This window comes from Peromyscus leucopus, chromosome 19, assembly GCF_004664715.2.
Source record: "Peromyscus leucopus breed LL Stock chromosome 19, UCI_PerLeu_2.1, whole genome shotgun sequence".
Lineage (NCBI taxonomy): Eukaryota > Metazoa > Chordata > Mammalia > Rodentia > Cricetidae > Peromyscus > Peromyscus leucopus.
In genome coordinates this window covers 12628908-12652782 of record NC_051079.1, presented here as the reverse complement: position 1 = coordinate 12652782, position 23875 = coordinate 12628908, and the positions used below count along the sequence as shown (strand labels likewise).

Genomic DNA, 23875 nt, shown 5'->3' with positions numbered 1-23875 from the left:
CAAATGTATATGCACCCCATTATGCTGTCATTGTTGATCAGGTTAAAAAGTGTATCTCAAGGGACACACACAATATCTGTTCTTCAATATCAGGTTGATTTCTCCATGTCCTATGACCCAAGTATGTGGTGTCTTCAGGGGTATGTAGTCAAAAGTTTTCTCTCATCCTGCCCAGCCCCACAGTCCACAGCTGATTATAAAATAATCACTCAGAGGCTTAATATTATTTACAAACTGTATGGCCTATGGCAGGCCTCTTGCTAGCTAGCTCTTATATCTTAAATTAAACCGTTTCTATTAATATATGTTTTGACACGTGTTCTGTGGGTTTACCAGTCTGCTGGCATCTTGCTGTTCCTTGGGTGGCAGCTGGCATCTCTCTGGATTCCACCTTTCTCCTTCCTTTCTCTCTCATTGGATTTTCTACCTGCCTCTAAGCTACCTTGCCATAGGCCAAAGCAGCTTATATATTAACCAATGGGAACAACATATATTCACAGCATATAGGAAGACATCCCACAGAAGGGGTAGGATCTTACCTTCAAGTTCTGAGGTAGAAATGGCAATCGCTTGTATCAGTTGGAGAAGGGGGTCTATGTGACCTCAAAGGGACATAACCTGTACCTGGACTGGGCTTTTGTTTGCTAGCTTTTCACTTCTGGGAGAACTGCTAATGGAACCACGATCCATTGGAATGCTCTATATCCACGCACATACTGGAAGCACTAAGAACACTTGGTGCATTAAAAACAAACAAACAAAAAACATGAAATTGGGAGATAAAATTGGCAGATGGATACATAACGGGCTGGGGGTGGTGGGATTTGATTAAAGCACCCTGTATGAAATTCTCAAATAGTAAAATTTTAAAAACGTAGGTAGCAAGGAGATGGCTCAATTGGTAAAGCCCTGGCCAGGCAAGTGTCATGCCCCATGCCAGGATAACAAAAGCCCAGTGAGCACCTAGTGGAGTAGGTGTGGTGCCCCTGAAGTTCCAGTGCTAAGAAAGCAGAGGGGGAGTCTCAGAATAGACATACCAGCAAGTTCTGGGTTCAGTGACAAGACATGTCTCCATGAATAAGGTGGAAAGCAACTGAAGTGAACTGAAGTCAACCTCAGGCTTCCACAGGCGGGGGCAGACAAACACACCAGAACCCAGTAAGAGAAACACAGGTTTTGATAGAGTGAGCCGAAGGGTACAGGCAGGCTCTGGAGGTTTGTTGTTTTCCTTACATTCCTCTAGAATTTAAGATGTTCAGATTGTTTTTCTTGTTGTATACAATGTATACAATGTCTACATAGTAACTTAGACCACACTATTATAAGATTTTTACAAAGACCAGTAAAGCTCTATTCAACAGCATCTTGAAGGGCAGATACCATAGTGCCTTTTATCCACATAAACACCTGGGACAAAAAAAAAGTGTGGTATTGGGGGCTGGCCTCAACCTTGTACCCTAGCTCAGGCCAGGCTCCCAAGAAGCACTGGAGTGTCTTCACATAACTCATTGCAGTGTCCACACTCCCAAGTACACTGTCGTATCCTTTTGCAAATGGTTCATAAAATGAATGAGGGAGGGGAGAGGGGAGTTTCAGCTTATTTGCATAATTTAGCCTTGGAGGAATTAAAAATATTAATCATCTTAATGATTGGGAACAAAAGTGAATTTTAAAAAAGGGAAAAGAAAACTGCTTATCAGTAAGTCTGCCTCCTATAAAATGCCTGGTTGCCACAAACAGCTAATCCCAACAAAGACAAATTCTGAATTGAAGACAACACTCAATTCACAGAGATATGATTTGTGCAGTTCCATTATTCTTCATTTTAATTTTCTTTTAAATGCCATTTTTAAAGCGAAATGCCCCCATCCTGAACAGTTGGGTGATATTTAGACTTCAAGCTATCATTTAAAGCTCTTAGTAAACTTTAAAAGTAAAAAAAACAAAAAACAAAAAAAAACCACATTTTGTACATTTTTCTATAGACATTGGGTGGAAAGTACAGCTAAAACTAGATACATGTAATGCTAGGATGCCTAAATAATCTTCAATTTTAACTCCATTTATACCATTTTATTTATTAAAGAAACATAAAAAGAAGAGGCTATTTTTAAATTTAAAATTTTAATTCCATTGGTATATTGTTTTACATTAAAATAAATCCTATTAAAACTGTATGACTAGCCTTCTTTCTTTTTTTCTAATTTTAATTATTTTGTTATGATTTTTGTGTCTACTACGCTGGGGCTTGGACTCAGGTCCTACTCCATATGCAAGGCATGAGTGCTCCAAATGAGTCACACCTCCCAGCCCCATTGTTCTCTTTACATTCTGTGTCCTAATTTTCTAGTCACAAAATTAGCTTAAGCTTGAGGCACACTAGTGGATAAGGATTTCCTTTAACCTACCTTAACTATGTATACAATGTTTCTGGCAATCTCTGCCAGAGTAGAAGGATCCATTAAAGGTATTTCGGTAAGCAGCAACTGGTCCGTGATGGAGAGAGGCCATTGCTGAAGCCTCAGAGTTTGAATTTGTGTCCTCTTGTCATCTCCAATGCGATTTAGCAAAGACTCTGGGCAGGCCTTGTTTTAGGACAAGAGTGAAGTTAGGACTAGAGCCGAGTCCTTGGTTCACTGAGTGCTTCATCACCTGTGGGAAGGAAGAGCGTGGATGGGAGGGGATGGTGGTCTGCAGGGAAAAGAGTGGGCTTGTATAAAAGTCACTTGCGTGAGGGATTGTTCCAGAACCTGGAATGTGAAGGAGTACCCAAATAAACTTTCATTAGTCAGAAGAGTGTAGAATTCAAAGAATTTGGAGTTTTTGCTCTGTCACATTCACACTCTATCTGAAGTTAGCTGAAGACATCCCACCATATCCTTACAGCTCAGTACAGCTGCTCATGTTATAAGGCTGTAGTCTTCAGCATGAGTGTAGCTTTGGGATCAAGTAGATCCCTGCTATACCCATCTATTATGACTATGTTGTACAATATTGGAAAATGTCATTCTTCTCATGGAAGACTGTTTCCTCCCCTATAACTTGGGAAGTCTTTTCTCTGTTTCATTTTACTTTTTCATCTCACTTAACTCATGTGAACAAAGCAGGAGTATGTAAGCATGAGCACAGCACCTACCTCGGGGCACACACCTGGGAGAGGTGGCTTCTTCATCAGGGAGAGCTTGTTCCTTTTGCATTAGAACCCTGCTGACTCATGGCATCTTTTGTGTAGATGTCTGTCTTAGTTAGGCTTTCTATTGCTGTGAAGAGACACTATGACCATGACAACTTTTATAAAGGAAAACATTTAATTGGGGTGGCTCACAGTTTCAGAGGTTTAGTTCATTGTTATCATGGCAAGACGTGGTGGCATGCAGGCAGACATGGTGCTGGAGAAGGAGCTCAGAGTTCTACATCTTGATCTGCAGGCAACAGGAAGTTAACTATGACACTGAGAATAGCTTGAGCATAGAAGACCTCAAAGCCCACCCCCACCATGACACACTATTTTCCAGCAAGGTCATACCTCCTAATAGTGTCACTCCATTTGGGGGCTATTTTCTTTCAAACCACCACAGTGTCTTCAGTGAAACTTGACTCTCTTGCTGTGTGTTATCCATCCTTTCACCATACCCTGTCCCTGTTCATGGAACAAAGCAGTTTCTCTTCTCCTCTGCCCATTAGCATACATCCATCTAAGGTATGGCTTCCCCTTCTCTCATCAAAGATGAACTCTTTGGGGTCCCAGGAGAGACAGTAACCCTGTTGCTCACACACTCCACCAACCCTCCACTCTACCCTCAGTCAACATTTATTCTCTGTCACTTTTTCAGTTCCATTCCCATCAGAAAAAGGTGAAAAGAAAAGAAACCCCACATATGATTGCTTCTACCCATGCCCCAGTTCTCACAGTTTACATGTGTTCTCCCTGTCACAGCAGGTCTCTTTAAACACAGTGTCTTCAGTGACTGTTGCCCAATTCAGTCCATAGATTCTGCCTCGAAAAGATGCAGATTTATGTGTCCATTCCACTTACAAGTTACTCTTCCTTCAAGGTCACAAATGAATTTTACCTTTCTAAAGCTGGTGGTCTTAGTGATCATCTGATCTGCACTTCCAGGAGTATTTGTCCAGGTCTGTTATTTTTGTCTACCTAATACTTTATACTGTCCTTGATTTGTAGGACAGAATGTTCATTTCCTCACAAGTTCTTACAACTATTTCTGCATGTAGTATGTCTCTTATTCTCAACCTAGAGTTTTCTGACCCCTGGCCTTGCTTGTGGAGTTTTTTCTTTTATTCTGTAGTCTCATGGATTTACATTTTATTCAGAATGTGTTCCCTCAAAAATATACATTCCCGGCAAACCTTCTCTCTGAAGTTCCAATCTGTGTGCCTAACTGCTTGTCTGTACTCCCTCCTGGATCAGCATTATTACATAGTATATTCAAAGCAGATATCAAGAGATCAATCCAATGCAGTCTCTGACTGTCCCTTCTTCCCATACTGCTTCCTGACACAGGAGCCATGGTTCTGGCTGGTAAACAGAGCTCAGGGCTAGGGCCTAGAGGAAGGATCTGGTACAAGCACAAGTCTAGATTCTATTGGTGGAGGATACAAAGTACATGGAGCCTCTTTAGTAGAGATGTGTTCTATTCACTGAGAGACAAAGGTCAGGATTAGGACCTAAACAGTGGTTAGGATGTTGGGGGATCCCGGTAGAGGCTGACTCCTAATAGAACAGTGAAGGATCACCAGATGGTTTGACCATGCCACTCCAGCATTCCAGGTGAAGAGGTATTATTCATTTCTCTCCAATGAAAAAAATAGGTCTGTATGATTGACAATCTGATTTCTCCAATGCTTACGCTAAGCTATGCTTCCTGCAAGTATCCTCCTAGACTGCTTCTGTCCGCCATACTTTAAATTCCATGACCTTCTCTTCAACAGTTTGTACCTTAAGGTTAGTACTGTTTGTCATTTATACTGCTAAATCATTAACTATCATATAAAGTGTACATTTTAATTATTTACTTATCAGTGGCCAGCTTTATTCCTAGAAAAAGCAAGCCTTTGAGAGTAGAGAGCTTTTGACAGTTTTTGATCATGACTCTGGTGCAAAATAATTAGAGTGGATGAACAAATATCATTGTTTGCTTTCTCTGTTCAATTAAATAACCCCATCCTGTTGACTTCATAGTAAGGTTTGGAAATCTTGTGACCTTGATGCTTCTGAGATGGAAAGAAGGCTCGTCTTATAGTGGAAGAACAAGAAGATACTGTGGTTGAGCCTCTCCATTGGGAGCAAGAACTCCATGTCTGGATCTTAGATGCTGAACTCATAGAATGACAAATCACTTATACCCCTTTTCACCTCCCATGAAGCCATAGCTTAATGATGTCTAATTCATAGGGTTGTTGTATGAGTTAAGCAAACAAGCAGGTCAGAGCAGTTCTGGATGTAGTCAAGGCTTGATAAACACCATCTAAATAGCACGTCTCTTCCTCCAGACACTGCAGTTTTGTGCATATGACCTGTGCTGGATTGGATATCTATCTTTAGGTCCTCTATTCTATGCATGTGTAATATTGGCTGGTTTTCTTTTAGCTCTCAATTACTTATAATTAATTATCTGTGTATGTGTTACCTGCATCCCATGCTAATGTGCAAGCTCACTGGAAGCAGATTTCCATCTATGATATTCTCTATATCTGCAGCCACAGTGTCTTGAACGGGGTGTGTGTTCAATATATACTACAGTATGCATTTTATTTAATTATAGGTATGTTTTTCAGTGATGCTAAAGTTAGTCCCTTTTTATGTAACATAGAGCACTTTTGACATAGTGTAAAGCTACAGCTTTAGTCCTGCTACATTTATCCTATGTAACTGAACTGTAGTTGGCACTTTCCTTGGGCCACTAAGGAGCCCCTAAGTAAAGACATGGAGAATTACTTAGCTTAGACTTGTCCTACTAGCTCTTTTAACTTAATGTAATCTGTTTCTATTCATCTATATTTTGCCTCTGGGCTTTTTACCTTACTTTTATTCTCATGTCCTACTTTTCTGCTTCTTCCATGTCTGTCTGTCTGACCCCTGGCATCTCCCTATCATTTCTTTTTCATTCTTCCTCGAGCCTAAATTCTTCTTCCTGATTGCTATCTCTGCCTGGAAGTCTCACCTATACTTCCTCCTATGCTATTGGCCATTGAGCTTTTTATTAGAACAATCAGTTGCCTTAGACAGGCAAGGTAAAACAGCAGCACATCTTTATGTAATTAAACAAATGCAACATATCTTTACATAGTTAAATGAATGCAACACATTCTTACATAGTTAAACAAATATTCCACAACATTTCCCCCTTTTTGTCTAAATGAAAAGAAAGATGTTTAGCTTTAACATAGTAAGATTACATACAATAAAAAGAATTATCATGTAAGAATTACATTTATAATATCTAGTCCTTTTGCATTTGGCAAATTAGAGAAAATACTCCATTATCTAGCCTATCTTCATGAGTCCAAAGTTGTGTACCTAATTTACTTTCTATCATTAACTTGTATTACCAGTGCAAAATTATGTTTTTAGAACTCATAAAATTTTCTTAGATAAACAATTTAAGCTTTTATGTATCTCAACCTTATAAACTTTACATCTATTATGTAAATTTCTGATTTTGGTAACTATAATCTCATTTTCAATGCCATCAGAGCCGCAAGAAGAATATAATATTACCTGAGTAAACAGGAAATGCAAAGCAAAGCAGCTTTCAAAACTATAGAAATGACAAAGACATCTCACTGCCTGGACAGTCACCCAAGGTTCCTCTGCAATGTTAGTGCATCCATCTTTGGTCTACAGACCTAGAATATCTGACAGACTTTTCTGTGAAGTGGGAATTTTGAAGGACTATCCCACCTTCTCTTGACAAAGTTTGACAGTCTTTTTCCTTTGTGTCCTGCTTGTCCAGTTTGTACAGGATGCTGTCAGCAGTTAAGGCAGGGGCAGTTTCTTACCCAAATGACTAGCTTTGCCACAGTGAAAGTGAACACCATATAGAGATTCTTTGATGCCCATCATCCTTTTATGAAGTAGATTGGTGCTGCCAAAATAGATGTGTTTCACTGTCATGAAAATCCTTAGATTATTAAACATCTTAAATGCCATATTCCATAGGTTGCTGAAGCATTTGAACATCACCTATCTATCTACAATATATTTCTCTATGATTTTGAAAACATACCTAACATGATCACAAGTTCGATTGTTACAGACGACTAACTATTAATCTGCACTTAATTATCATAAACAATTTGTAATAATATTTTTCAAGGACTAGAACTTTATATTGCATTTTGCATATTACAAATGCATACATTTTGCTGCATATGTATAATACCTTAAATAAGAGTAGAAAAATACATATGATATAGCAAAAAAGGCCTTAAATTTCTATTAGTATACAAAAATCCATATCATTGTAAAATATTTGAGATGAATAGTTGTCTTTTTATCATATATTCCCTCTGAGAGAATCCTGAAAATGGGAGCAGGGACTGTCTCTGACTCTTTTAGTGGTTCTCATACTAGGTCACCTTGCCAAGCCTTTATACACAGGGAGGTTCTTAGTATTACTGCAACTTGATTTACCATGTTGGGTAAATGGGAGGACTGGCCCTTTCTGAATAGAAATGGAGAAGGAACAGATGAAGGGAAGAGGACCTGGGAGGGGAGGAGGGATGGAAACTGTGGCTGGGAAGCAAAAAAATAAATAAATTTGTTTTTTAAAAAAAGAATGTCAGTTTGGAAACTACAGTGACTTACACTATCACTGTGATATGAAATGCAATCCTTGAGTTTTTTTTTTAATTTAGCTTACATTTTTTTCTACCATACACAGAATTTTCAGGTGGAGTATGCAACCCATCATGTAAAAAACAGTTCAGATGTCACGAATCTCAAAAAGGGAGTATACTAATGCATCTATCCCAATTCTGAAAAAATTGTTATGAAGTTCCTTCTACTTACATGAACTAGGGCAGGAGTCTGAGTTTTAGGAAGTTGATGTCTTTTGGACATGGAAATTTAAATCTCATATTTGTCCATGCCTCTTCCCAAAATGTTATCCATATATGATAAATGCCTTCAAAATTCTGGGGGAAAAAAGGTCCAATATCCAGCCAGTTGTGTTCTAGAAGAGAAATATAGACCAGAGGGAAAGTTAAAATACAACAGTGTGGCAAACCTGGAGAATGGCCTTTCCAGACTTGACTAAGAGGTCTCCAGGCCAGTGGAGTTTAGGGAAGATATTTAATGGACGTCACACGTAGTAGACTTGACCATGCAGGAAAGTATCCGGGGGCTTATATTTGAATTTGAATTAGAGTTTAGGAGACTTGTAATGCTTTACAATGCAAACAACACTACCTTGCTAAAAAAAAAAAAAAAAAAAAAAAAAAGAAAAAGAAAAAACAATGTTAACTTAGAATAAACATGACCATATTTCTTGATGACTAACTTGACACTTAAAAACAAAAACAAAAGCTGGGCGGTGGTGGCACACGCCTTTAATCCCAGCACTTGGGAGGCAGAGGCAGGCAGATCTCTGTGAGTTCGAGGCCAACCTGGGCTACCAAGTGAGTTCCAGAAAAGGCACAAAGCTACACAGAGAAACCCTGTCTCAAAAAACCAAAAAAAGAAAAAAAAAAAAAAAAAAAAAAAAAAAAAAAAAAAAACACTGATATTCTAAGTCCTTAAAAGACAGACAGAGATCCATCCTCAAAATGAAATAACTGAGGCAAGCTTCACAAGGAGGGCATGTGTTTGGTGAGTTACAGAGTCAGGTAGGGTTGGTGGAGCTGGCAGAGCTGACAAGTGAGAGGCGGCTACCACAGAAGCACCAGTATGTCACCAGAGTGACAGAAAGGGACAGAGGCCTTGGGAGCGTCTGTCTGACAGAATCTAAATGAGCCACTGGAGGAGGACAGCAACTGGCAGCTCTTGGCATGTCCAGGGAGGACAGCGGTAAATAATAGCACAGACACGAGCACTTACGACCGGTAGACTCTTTTCAGCATGTACATTGGTGTCCCAGCAGCAGGGACAGTGGTTCATAGTGATTATATACCGGGAAATCAAAATCAGGGAGTTAATCTGGATGGAGCAAACTACTGCGGAGCAAGGAGAAAATAATCATATCTGAAAATTTTGTTGCAAGGAAATCTAAATCTAAATTCTATCCTTATATGAACAAATTAAACAGAAAATATATCCAGCAGTCTTTGTATATGAAGGTTATCTACTGTAGAATATATTTCTGTGTAGTTTGGACATATGAAAATACATGTGTACACATGTGTGAAGACATACACATATGAAGACACACTGGTGTGCATGTAAATGATCTTTTGTGACTTCAAACAAATCTGTTATCATTCTTCTTTTTAGTTTTTTGATTCATATACAATTCTTAGAAATAAATTCTCTTTTGGACACTCATTTCCAATTGCTTTGTCACTTTATACAACTTCCTTCTACTATTAGATATTCTCTCTGTCTGAAATAACTTCTGTATCTTACATATTTCATTTTTTCCCCCACATTTACCTAGGTCTCATGAGGGTAGGTGAGCTGGTCTGTTTTATATGCTGATTGACAAGCACACAGCACTTAGTTAAGTGCTTAGCCTAGTAACTGGAAAGCATTCACAGAACATTGCTTAAAGTTTTCAATTACAAATAAAATTAGATCATTAAAAAATATTCTAGATTATAAATAGGAGATTTTTCAAAGATGCTATTGGTTAGGACAGGGTCTTTAGAACAGAAGACCAGACAGAGATGACAGTATCGTTAATCAAGTGAAAGAATTCAGAAAGCAGAACAAATTACACCTGGAAACTGGAGAGAGTGAAAAAACAGGTTAACTTAGACATACTGCCTCGGGGTATTCATGAAGTCTGTGTGTAGCTGTGTCCTGCAGGTAGTTCAAATCTAGGCCTGAGCAAAGGTCTGCATCGTGGATTTAGACTTAGAGACCCTTGTTGAAAATCTGTAGATGCCAGCAAAGGCACAGATATAATGTTGCAAGGGAATATAGAGAATGGAGACTTCTAGGAAATCAAAATGGAAGGAAAATTTGCCTATTACTCCCAGTGACATGGAGTATATAATTCAGAGTCTTAAGGTTGGGGAGTGGGCAGAGAGCTGCTGCTTACCAAATTCAAGTAGTTTATGAAGATTTATTAGTTTCATGTATATACGTATATAAAAATTAAAACAAAGAATTACTAAAAATTACCATTTTTTGATAAATTGGTTTGTTGCGAACTATTAATTTTTCATCTTACATATAAAGCAATATAGAAACATTTATCTTCTATCATATTAAAACTGTAACATACTACATTCATAGCCAATCTGCTAAGTCAGACACTTCATATAACCTGGAAGTAAATAGAGGAAACAATTCTATTAAAGTAGGAACATTAACAAAGAGCTCAGGTCTGCACGTCTACCTAACACACACTCAGGCTTACATAGTGGGCTTTAAATTCCTCATTAGATTATTTATTTTTAGATCATTCTGTGGCTTCTCATGCATGCTCCTTTTAAAATTTAATTTCACATTAGTATAAAAACCATTATCCCTCAGTGAGTCAGACTTTGCTGTATTGATGGTTTTCTAATTACATTGGTTTGACTGCTTCATAATTAATATATTCAAACTACCAAAAATGGATGGGTAATTTTTACACCCAGTTAAATTATAATAACCTATAAGTTTGTTTTTAATGTGTAGAAATTAAGATCTCAGTTACATGGCTCTTTCAAGATACATAATCCCCATGGAAGTATGTTTACCATGTGAACATTGTGTTCATCAAAGATAACTGTGAAAGAATCCATTCTGTAGAGTGACATTAGGAGGGATTGTGTTCCATTCTGCTTACTCAACCATGATAGCACACCTGTCTCTAATTTTGAAACTATCAGTGATTACTTCACAGCATCAGAGCTCAAATAACATCATTAGTCAGGATTTCCTACTTGCTCAAGAAAAAAAAAATGAAAAGATTAACCTTTTCTATCATCTCTGGGTTTTGTATTTTTTGAATATCTGTGTCCTGGATGAAATTTTCTTGTGAGTAGTAAGAATTCTCAGTGTCACACTTAGTGACTGCTATGATAAATAAGTCATATCTGAAAGATACCATTACGTTGGAAGCCATCTGCCTGGCCCAAAAGTATTTTTAATCAATAGAGTTCGGCTATAGATAAAAATGATGACTTCATAGATATTTTGAGGCTTTCATAATGTAAATTCTAATAAAGAAAGAAAGCATACTGTATTACTAGTATAAATCACTTCTTATTCCTAAAATGTAGTGAAGATTAATGTTAAAAATATCTACTGTTACTGAAAGATTTCTCTGTGGTGAGAAATTCTGCATGTGACACACAAAACTATTGAGAAAAGGCCTTGCAGTCTTTTTTTGGAATCTCAAAGGAATTGTCTTTAAAATCTTCACTTTTGCCAAAATAACAAGCACTGACCTATGGAAAGAGATTTCTTAATTTAAGTGCAGGGACTTTTAATCAATTGCTAAGGAGCAAATTGTAACATTTAGGTTGAAAACTGCCAACAATCAAACCTCACGTGCATGGCAGAGATTCTTACCTGTTGATGACAGTGTGCTCTCCTGGTTTCTTCTTGAGAGACAGGCATCCACTGTAATTTGGTTGATGTTTGTGCTAAGGTATTTATTTTGTATTTTTGATGACAGTGGATCTTAATCAGTTGCTTCACACACATGCACACACACACATACACACACACACACACACTTCAAAAAACATTGCTATTATTTTAGACTTTTAGTTCTTATGTTGTTTTGTGTATTTTCTACAAGCATATTTATATAAGAAGCAGAATAAATTCTTTACTACATGTTCTACAAGTTAGACAGTATATAATTTTAATAAGCATACAAAGTAATAGGTTTCCATATGGTATTATCATGCAGGCTTAGTTTGGTTACACAACCTACTCCCTTCTCTCCATCTCCTTGGCTCCTCCGTAGTTGTACTGTTCTGTCTTCAGTACTTCCTTTTCTAGGTTCATGGGGGTTAATGTTGTGAATATGTAAAGAACTGAACAAAAACCAAAATACAAAAATACCATTCAACGTGTTCATGCAATGAACTAAAATAGTTAAAAATACAATGGCCATAAAACAACTTCAAACGTGTTCAGCATCCTTAGGTATTAAGGAAATGGAAATTAAAACTTCTTTGATATTCCATCCCAACCAGTTGGGATGGCTATCATCAAGGAACCCTTGTTTTTATTTTATTTGGGAAGTAATTATAAACATTCAGAGAGTATAATTTGATGTTTTATATGCCTGCATAGTGCAAAATGATTCAATCAAGCTAATGGGCATAGCCATTGCCTCACTTCCCTATCATTTATTATGAAGAGATTCTTGAAACTTAATTACTTTGAAATATAAAATACATTGACTATCAAAATCACCTTGATGTGAGATATATCTCAAAACTGACTCCTCCTACTTGTAATGTTGTACTCTTTGATTGACAGCTCCCTATTCCTTCCCTCTCTAGCCCTCATATAGCCTCTGTAACCATCATGGTACCCCCATTCTCTCAGTGCAGCTTTATTAGTTTCTACTTATACATGGAATATTACTTTATTGCTCATGAAATCATGTATGTTGGTGTGTTTAAATAACTCTACAGAGAACATATCAGACAAAAAACTCAAAAGGTTTGGTGAATCTCTGAATATAGCTATCCTCCTAAGAGTTTGAGTTCTTAGATCAGAAATAAATATAATCAGACTTATTATTGCATGATGTGAAGTCCATCCAAATGTGACTTTCAATAATGTCTGTCTGTGTTGCATGGGGAAAAAATTTTTCAATTTTGGCATCTTAACCATTTATAGCCCTCAAGTGGAGATAAGAATATGGAGTCCTTCTAAGTGCATGTAAGATATCAATTTCTGAGTGTTAGCATATACCAGCCAGGGATAAAGTCTGTAAGGATGGACTAAATCATCAAAGGCCTATTCCCATTATCCCACAGAATATGTTCAGGCACGGACATGGCAGATAGCTTCTTGCTGGTTGAAGAGCATTTTCAATAGTGCTCTGGTTCTCTCTTATCCTCCCTGGAAACTCTTATCAATGTACTTATTTCTGGAATGCTCTCAAATAGGAGAAGAGAAGCTTTTAGAAGGAAGAAGTATTTCCGGTGGTTTGGACATGGACTGAATTGTACTCACTAGCCCCATTTGTACTCATAAAGCAAGGGAGGAATTTAAAAATATGTATCTTAAGTAAAAATGTTCTATTATATAAACTGCAAAGAACATGTAGGGACACTCAAAATCTACAATCAGCTTACAGAAAAGTAGGGCAAATTGAAAACTGCATTGTGTCTACATGTTTACTGTTCTTTAGCAAAAAGATTGTGGCTTAATTCAAGGTTCTTCATCTTGAAAAGGTGAATTAATAATGCCTTGCTCTTTACGCACCTCCTGATGTTCTAAAAATATTATTCCATGTTCTAGGAGAAGTGTTTTGCAAATTCCATGGTGCTGTAAAAAACCAAAAGTGACAAGCAAACACAGATAGGGCATGACTGATACTGACTCCACCCACAATCTAACTAGTATGTTCTGCTTGTCTGTATAGAAACTGTTGTCACAAAAATAAAGAATGTTTGGTAAATATAGATAACATAAAATCCAAAATAAAAAATCCTGGAAGCGTTGAGAGTGGAAGTTAATCTAATGCTACCTTTCCAAGGCCATATTTATAAAAACCTACTGTTGGACCCTCACAGGGAAACAATTAACTTTCAGTTAAAAAGAGAATGTGTGGAAGATATTGAGTGGAAATTTCTTTATGTGCCTGAGGGTATTAGGACTCCACCTGTGTGGTCCATCAAGGAACAAGAAAACAATTGCAGACCCCAGTAGGTAGCTGTCCAGTTTCGTGGAAGGGAACACAAAGGAGTTCAAAGGACATGTCACGATCTGACAGCTGAAAGTCAAGTCTCTTCTCCAATCCACCCAGTCTTGCCCTCCTTGGAAAAGCAAATGCCTACCTTCTTATAAGCCTGCTCTACACATGAAATGCAAATGTATGTTTATGTTGAAGGTAGGAGGGAGATAAAAATAGATGGGGCCAGAGTCTAATTGTAAAAGTGAACAAAAATACTTCTTTATTCTTTTAAATATTTTTATCAAAACGTGTGTGTGTGTGTGTGTGTGTGTGTGTGTGTGTGTGTGTGTGTGTGTGTGAAAGAGGGGGGTAGAAGATGTGTGTGAATTGTCTAGAGTATTGTTTGTGGTTATTCCATTGTTGATCCTTATTTTTATGTACTATAAATTTTGAAATATTTCTAATAAAAAGGAATGTTACCCCTTTTTCTTGTAGATTAACTAAATTTATTTCACTGTGTAGATATGAACCTTTGTAGCATGTTAATACAGCCCTCTTTTAAAAACAGACTTCATAGGTACTCAGGGTAAACTGATAGTTATGAAAGTGTGGAGCACTCACTAACTATTAAAATATTAATTATTGGAATATGATGGCAAAGGTAAAACATGACTCTAAGGCATATGTACCTTTTAATGTCATTAAAATCATCTCTCTTTAAAAAATGATTATCCCTCAACACAAAAACATGAATTAACTCCCATTAAACTTTTGTCCAAAAGACACTACAGAACATATTATATTGGCAGATTTGTATGTTTTATTTCTCTAGGTATAGTGGACTGCCAAAACACTAATAATGCAAATTTGTGTTTGAATGCAAATAATCCCTAGAAAGTTGGCTTTGCTTATTAATGGAATTAATTTTTCTGCCTTCCCAGTACGGCTACAGGCTACAGCAGTTTTGAACAGCAGTTAATAAAGAAAGAGTCAAAACTTTAAAACAGTACACTTCATAATACAAATTAATTCTACCATACAAAGAATACATAAGAAAATATTGCAGTAACAGTGTCGCCTTTTTTACATAACAAGACCCTCTCTGGTGAAAGGATCTTCCTGTCACTTTCAAACAGGACATGAGAGACCACTGTATCTCAGGAGAGCTGTCACTTTCCTACAACCAGATCCCAGATTATTTACGCCATATGAGTGGTAGAACTGAGTCTTGCTCTCACAAGTACCCCAAGAACAGAGAGCATTCTGATGTCCTTTGCTTTGTGACTTCAGTAGCTATGTCTTGGCAGAAGGAATATCTTAGAGCTGATTCATTTCTGTAATGCTTTAATGCATTCATTTGGTGAGTTCCCAGTGAAATAAAGCTGCAAATCCTGCTACAGAGAAAGGATGTGGTGTAGCACATGTCAGCATTCCGTAACTCATAACCTCAGGGAGACACTCAGATGTTTTCCCTAAAAACCATACAGATTTCATAAAGATCAGTTTAAGAATGTAATACCTTTAGAGGATATAGGTGGTTACATGAGAAATTAATCTGAGTATATTTATTACTTGCTTTGTATTGCTATAATAAAGCCCCAGAGGTAGTTATAAGTTTATTTACCTCACCCTGTGGGACATGTTAGCATGCAATCAAGGGCCTGTGTTGCTTTGGGCATATGATGGGATTACCTGGGTTGCAAGGACTGAGAAAACAAGACAAAGCAAACCATTTATATCCTGAACCATAAAGCAAATGAGTAGCAAGGAAAGGGTGGTTGAGATCCCACAGTCCCGTGGGAATTCTGTCCCCAGTGACTTTAGGACCTTCCATTTGTTAGGCAGCCCTGAGGCTCCCAGTAACCTCACCATGGGGACCAAGCTTATAAGTCATGGGACTTTGGGGGAATTCAACAGTCAACTTCCACAGCATGTAAGCATCATAGATCCATCTATTCATTCTTTGGTGAGCTTTAATAAGCTCACACTAAGGGCATATATGCCACACCTATGTTAATATGGAAGAATTAATGTAAACAGGTTGCGTATATGTAGTCAGAACTGCTTGGGACCAGTGTAACACATCTATAGTGTTTGATATTGTTTTTTAATATTTACATAGAATACTGGTTGAATGTCCAGTATCTCAAATTATTTTTAAAAATCTAAAATGATCAAAGTTCCCACTCACAAAATAAAAATGTTAACATTGCTTGCACATTCAGTTTTGAATTTCAAGGCAATGTTTTTACTTCAGATGGCATGTAGATAGTCCTATGCCCATCAAGAGATGTTGGCACACCTACACAAGAAACTGTTTCACTGGAAGAACTGATGAATCAAGTAGGACATATACCAAGATCTGACTTGATTATTTCAATCCCCCTGTCAAACACAGTTTGTCCCATGATAGCTGTTTGTACACTACTCACAGTGATTTATTGATGAGTCTTGTTTGCCCCGGCCAGCAGGGCTTCAACGTGGTTCTAGACCACCCTAAGGACAGAATATAGAGACAGGAGATACAAAGGAAATACACCAAGTCTAGATTCTGATCAAGGTGCAACTTTATTTCTCTTCAGGAGGGTTTATATAGTTCCTGCAGGGTGGGGGGAGCAAGAAGCTGTCATCTGTATAAGGTGGGGCAAGCTAACAGGATATTTGTATAGGATGTTTACAGGGTGAAAGGGTCAGGCTCTGACTCAATGTCCTGTTGGTAGGCAACCTTACTGTAAAATAATATAGTTCCCTGTCTTATGGGGGTCTGTATTTTTCCACTAACTAGAGATTCTGTCCTTGTCCCTGACACTTGTTCACATCACTGTCATTAACCTGATTATCTGAGTCCTGCTTGTTATGACCTATGCTTTCAACAACAACAGATTTCCAGAAACACCGTCTTCACTGTCCCACATTATTTAAGCTTCATCTTAAGTATAAAACAAAACAAAATATAATATTTGCCTATGTATCAAATAGAAATGTATTTAAAATTTTAGTTATCAGAAGTGGGTCTCATAACTCCATATTCTTTTCTACAGAGAACCATAGTCTGAAACCCACCTTCTCTGGGTGCTCTTTCATTGGTAAAAAATTAAAATTAGTCAACTAGAACTACCAACTGGACAGTCAGGAAAGTAGAGCTAGCAGCAGCAACAGATTCTAATTCTATTTTGGTCTTTGCTTGACTTGACAGTTTCTCCCAGAAAAAGTGCTATATGAAGGTAATACGCCCTGCAGGGGTTCTGTGGTTCAAAGGGCAAGCTTTGCAGTTACAACCCGACATTCAAACAGTATACCAATTTAGATCAGTTCATGTTTGCATGAGATAAATTTCAGAAGCATCATTTTGTTACTTTTAAAAATAGTTATATTAGTAAATATATTACAACAAAATTCAAATTTCATGCCATGTAAATTTTCTTTTCCATTTCCTCTCTCTTCTTATTTTTTACTTTGAAATTAAGTCACTGGTACCATTAAGATTGAGATATCAACAAGTTGCGAGTTCTCTTTTATAATCTTACTGGAAATAAATATGAAAGCTGTAGATCATGTGCCCCTTACCCATGGCTGAGTGAAACAGACTCATTTGAGCTGAGTACGTCACCTTACACAAGAACAGAATCACGCCAAGTTTTCATCATAGGAAAGATGAGATATCAATATAACATAGCTCAGCTGTAGAACGATCTTATTCACTGTTTCCCTTTTGTTGCAGCTGGGAAAATACCTGACAATTACATGCTCTACTCAATGCTTACTTTATTCTCATCTGAAGCCATGCAAAACACTCCTGATTATGAAAAATTCACTCCTAAAATCTATTAGAAATGGATTTATAGAAATATTTCTTGGGTGGAGAGATGGCCCAGGGATTAAGGGCACTGGCTATTCTTCCAGAGGACCTGGGTTCAATTCCCAGAATCCACATGGCAGCTCACAACTGTCTGTAACTCCAGTTCCAGGGGACCTGACACCCTCACACAGACATACATATGGACAAAACACCAACACACATAAAATAAAAATAAATTCTTAAAAAAAAGAAATATTTCTTGTTGAAAATCAAAGAAGGCTAGGGATATGGCTTGGGAATAAAGATCTTATCTTGCTTGGAGAAGGTCTTCTCAACATGGAAGCATTAAGGGAAGGATGAGGTCAGAAGAAATATAGTATATAGAGCAAGTGAGATTAAACTAGTCATGCTGCGTATATTTTAGATTTATAAACTCACAGCTAAAGAGAAAGTCAATCATTTTGTCATTGAAAATATACCATTTATTACAAAGTTAATTTTTTTATTCCCTTACAACTCACCTTTTTGACTGGGGTAAAGGTAGTTTTGTGGACAATGGTGAATGTGTATGCAAACAGAAAGGCAAAAAGCTGAAGGACCTGGGTGTTTGCTAAGGCCTTTGTCAGGCTCCTGGAATGAACACATCAGGCCTAGTGAAGAGGTTGTACTCAATCAAAATTGTTGATGTTTTTAAACTATAAAATAAAATAGAAAGACAATGAGGAAAGGAAGAAACAGGAAAGGAAATAAGGAAGAAATGAAAGGCGGGAGATAGAAGAAGAAGTGAACAAATAAAAGATCAAATTTTGTTAAATATTTTTATTTTCCACTGCAATCACTTTCTGTGTATTTTTAGTCTTAGTTTGTTGCTTAAAGTTGTTTTCTATTAATTAAAAGCCACCCTCTCTCCCAGTCACTTCCCCAATATTAGGATAGAAATATTAAGTATAGATCCCAGGTCCATGTTCCTACTTGTCTGAATGATGAAACCCTGTTCCCCAGCCTGACTCCACACAGACCTGGGGAACACCATTCTGTGCCTTTGCCTTCTCACCCACCTCTCCTGTAGCATCTGCTTTATTACAGCACACACTTACTCACTTAACAAATGTCCTTGGGCTTCATCAGCTTTATAGTACATATGAGGGTTTCTTTACCTGTTTTCAAGGTCAAACAGGATCCCACTGTGTACGTGTCCCTTGATTTCTCTGTCCCTTCACTTGCCAGTGGTCCTTTAGGTGACTTTCACCTCTTGGTGCTTGTGAAGCACTCTCTTTCTCTCTCATTTTAAATTTAGTTGGAAATTGTCATGTTTTCCATCTATAGCCTGTCCACATTGTTGCCTTACTCTTTTTATTATTGTTATTATTATTTAGCAAAGATGGAGAAAATATAAACATTAGCTTAATGTTCACTGTATGGAATTTTCTTACCCAGTGGCAGCCATGTGCCTGGCTTTGAGAGTGTGCAAGGTGAAGCAGAACAGAAATGTCACAATGACGCAATGCTATTTCATTGCAGGACGAAACGACTCCTGCTGACAAACAGTGCAAGCCTGAGGCAGCCCAGGCCACCTACTCAACATCTACTGTTCCAGGCTCACAGGAGGTATTGTACATCAATGGCAATGGGACCTACAGTTACCATAGTTACCGAGGGCTAGGAGGAGGACTGCTAAACCTGAATGACACATCTAGTAGTGGTGAGTCTTTATAACAGATTGCATTCTGTACATTCGTTTGGGGCTGGTGTGTTTTCTAAACCTGAGAGAAGAAAATGGTTATACTGTTATCCATACTAGCCAGTGATAGTGGGGTGAAAACAAGGGTATTTGAAAACACAATGTTTGTCTTTCTGCTTGGATCTCTCTATACATTGTCACAGCTTCTGTAAGTAGCAGCAGTGTTGTTTGATTGAATGATTGCTATTTTATATTAGACAGAATAATTCAAAGAGAATAAGCAATTTTTCACAAGGAGCAATTCATTCTGCATCTGATGTTAAAAGGTACAGTGTGTCAAGAATGATGCACTAGTTCACAGAGATGTGTGAGTTTGGAGAATTTAAGGCATTGGGAACTTTATGGAATGTACAAGATTTTGCTAAAAACACATGGAATGGAACAACATACAGAAGCTACCATGCCTCCTCAGCTAGTAGATGAGCATCAACAATGCTCTGTTATCAGTGAGCAGTGCCTAGAGCCAGCTTGTACTTGCTCATGCTTTTGGATTTCTTGTGTTTGTATGTCACAACATCTCAAATTAATCAGAGATTGAAAGGCTTGACACAGAATCAAGTAACTCTTGGTTACGTGATTACCCTCTGGCGGCAGGCTCCTGGTTGGTGTGGAGGTGTTGCTGGAGTCTTCTTGCAGGCCAGGTCTAGAAACCCTGGACTGAGTTTTGTTGAGTTCTACCTGCCCTAGCCACATGATTTGGAGCAGAGGTGTTGCTCCAAACTGGAAAATTCTTAGTTAGTTATACTAGAAAAGATGAATAATTCAATAACACATCCTTTAAAATGTAAAAGGTGGTGTACTTAACTTCATGGTACACAATTGCTAGAGAGGAAGTGGGGTGGGATAAAACAGTTTGTACAATGATGGCTAACATTCACAAGACCCTAGTTTCAGGTCTCAGTCTTTCTACCTCCATCAGGATGCTCCCTAAGCCACAGCAGGTGGTAGGAATGTCATGTTTAAAGCCCAGTCATCAACGGTACTTGTATCCTTGCAGCCATGGATCGTTTCATTGTCCCACTGACAACTGCAAAGAGAGATTTCTCTCATCAAGGCTGAGAGTAATCTTCTGTGGGTACAAATGCTTTACTTTGAGGTGTGATCTTCTCAATGGCTTGACACCTCTTCTTTTATCATTTAAAGCATTGTTCTTGATCTCTATTGATGTTCGTCACTTGAAAGTTGACTGCACCAAATTTTAGTCATTTCTATAATATCTGCAAAAGAAAATGCTAACTTGGGTTCCCTTGGTAGTGGGAAGGAAAATAAATAGAAGTGAACAAAATTAGAATAAACCAAGATAGTTTTATTCTTACACAACCTCTATTCCTACACAAGCAGAATAATTTATCTTTGTTCCATAAATGGCTAAATCATGCTGTGGGACAATACAATAAGAAAATATGAGGCTTCTTGTTTTTAATTAAGAGCCTCAAGACATGGATGACAGAGAAGCAGCCAACTGTGCTCCCAGACTTAAGGAGTTCTGTCCTACACTGTGATATTTGTCTGACTTAAGAGGCTGTCATTAAAAATACGAAGAGATCCCGGTGCGAGAAATGTGTACAAAGACAGAGAAGGAGGAAAACTCATACAGGATTTCAAAAGTTGTTGCTGTTCTTATTCTTGTTGTAGCTGTTGCTGTTTTGTGAAGAAAAGAGACCAATTGGGGTGCTGATCTTTACCATAGAATAGTAACAGGAAAGCTGTTCTTACATTTCAACTAATTATCCAAAGAGAAAGCAAAGTTGTCTTTCAAACAAAAATAAAGACAAATAAAACAAAACAAGAATCAAGTCTGGCCAGATTGTGTAACCATTTTAACTGCTGTCAGAAAAATAGCATCATCTAATTCTCTTGTCTTAGATCAAGCCTCCTGAGTTTCTTTAACTTGATGGTTCCTCTCTAATGTTGTTTGTTGCTCATCCTTTAAGTCTATTACTTAGGACTCCCAGGTGTACTCACACACCCTCGGAAAATTCATAACTTTATCCTGTGAAGTGTATCACACACACACACACACACACACACACACACACACACACACACAATCACCTTGGTGTCCATTCCTCAGTCATTGCTGGTATTCTAAAGCCACAGCAGAATTCTAGAACAGATGCCAATCATGCAGCTGTGTAAGTGGTAGAAATGCAACTCTTACAAATTCATAGTTTGAGGGCAGACAGAGCAATATTATATTGAGACGTACTTTTTGATACTCTTTTCATCTCCTCCCCCTAAAAACCTCCAGTTTCATATAATGATAAAGACTTAAAGAAGCTAGAGGATCCTTTAACAGCAATCTCTTCCTACTAGGATCTCTGAATTTTTAATAAAAAAGTTCCTGCTGACCTCTTATGTCAGCCAAAGCATCAGAGTGAAAGATGGATGTTGTGAAGACTGGGAGCAGAGTGTGCTGGGAAGAGCCCCTCAGTTCTCTTACTTCTCTGCCATCAGTGTTTACAGTCTACATTTTCATGTTATATACCATCACCCATCTTTGCTTCTTGAAGGTTATAAAATAAGAAGTAGGCACAGGCAAGTTGTTGGCTAGCTTATGATAAAAACATGTAGATATGGGCCTGAATTATGAGATGAGGGTCACTTAAATACTCTACAAAGAATAATTTCCAAGCCCTGAAGACTGCCTGTGTGCTGTTGAGAAAGCACACCATGAGATTAACCTACTTGTTAACTGTAGTTGTTTTTTGTTCCTCTTTGGGGGCCCATCATCCATCTCCCAAATAAATACACAGAGACTTAATCTTACTTTTGAATGCTCAGCCCTAGCTTGGCTTGTTTCTAGCCAGATTTTCTAACTTAAATTATCCCCTTTCACTTTAACTACATTTTGCCTCTGGGCTTTTTACCTTTCTTTATTCTATATATCTTTCTCTCCTTCTTACTCTGTGGCTGGCTGTGTGGCTGTGCAGCTGGCCCTTGCATCCTTCTTCCCTCCTTTTCTCACTCCTCACTCCTCCAGAGCCTAGAATTATCCTCCTATTTATTCTCTCTTTCTATTTCACTCCCTCCTGCCTAGGTATTGGCCATTCAGCTCTTTATTAGGCAATTATGTGTTTTAGGCAAGCAAAGTAACACAGATTTAAAGAGTTAAACAAGTGCAACATAAAAGAATGCAATACATCTTTGCATCATTAAACAAATATTACACAGCATAAACGAATGAAACACATCTGAAACTATTATTTCGCAACAGTTAATCCACTATTATTTGTAACGCTTTGAAAATGAGATGACTTTCTTTGAGCCTGTAGCTTTGGACTAAGTGTAACAGCAATTAAACAGCTAAATAAAAATCTTGGCAAACATCCTGTTTACCCTGACACTAAAGAAAATTGCTCCAGTGTAGAAGGAGTTTGGCATCCATTGATGGTGATAGCCAAGGGAATGATTAACTCCATACTATAAAGGGACTCAGAACAGCTTTTCATTCTCTAAGAATCTAGAATTCTCTTAACACTGGTATTGCTTACTCCTGTCTTGGTTTTGTTCAGTTTTGTTTCAAGTACAGAAAGACTACTAAGTTGATTTGGTACACAGTTTCATTTATCTTGGGACTCTCTCCGAAATTCTGTGAATGTAAGCTATTCTGACCCCAGTTCCCAGCACCCACATCAAGCAGCTCACAACCACCTGTCATTTCAGCTCCTGGAGGCCCAGTGCCCTCTTCCAGAATCTGTGGAAATACCCCCTGCAATAGAAATAATGAAATAGATATGTTTTTAAGGCGGTCTTTGTCTTGTTTAAATGTCAAAACACTTTCAATCCTACCTTATTCTACTGCTTAGCTCATTGAACACTTTGCAGAGACAATCATTTATGTATTTTGGATGCTAGGGGGGGAATCGTTTATATGATACAAACACAAAGAAGGCTGGAGATTCAAGTCTGTGGTAGATTATGTGCTTACCATGTATCATTTCCTGGGTTTGATCCAGCACATAAACCAGAAAGAAGCAAAAGAATGAACAAGAAGAAAGCAAAACAAAAGAGAGGAAGATTCCAGTTGACTCATCAATGTGTAGGTCCACAGGGGTTTTTGTAGAGTTTTATAAACTCCTGTTTCATTTTGAATATAATAGAAGTTGGGAAATCTGGCCTACACTGGAGACTTCACAGCACAAGAAGAGTCTGTCTGTGACCATTGCCAGAGTGCCCTTCAAATCTTTTGCTAGCCAACCCACCATTTGTTTAGAGCTGGCAATGGCCTGCACCCAACAATCCAAATTTTCAAATTGGAGTATTATCAAAATGACAGCAGTTACAATTTGTATAAAGAATGTATTCAAATTAACCAAATGAAAGGAGCAAGAAGCAGCCAGTCATCCCATCATTATC

The 23875-nt window shown here is 37.8% G+C and overlaps 1 protein-coding gene across 9 annotated transcripts in view; it reads left to right on the top strand.

The window, feature by feature from the left end:
• Positions 1-23875, top strand: part of Nol4 (nucleolar protein 4) — a 321213-nt gene that overhangs the window by 279879 nt on the left and 17459 nt on the right. For all 9 annotated transcript variants that reach the window (XM_037196983.1, XM_028887719.1, XM_037196981.1 and 6 more), the window contains one exon: positions 19297-19477. In XM_037196983.1, the coding sequence (XP_037052878.1) occupies positions 19297-19477 (181 nt within the window). The remainder of the gene's footprint in view (positions 1-19296; positions 19478-23875) is intronic.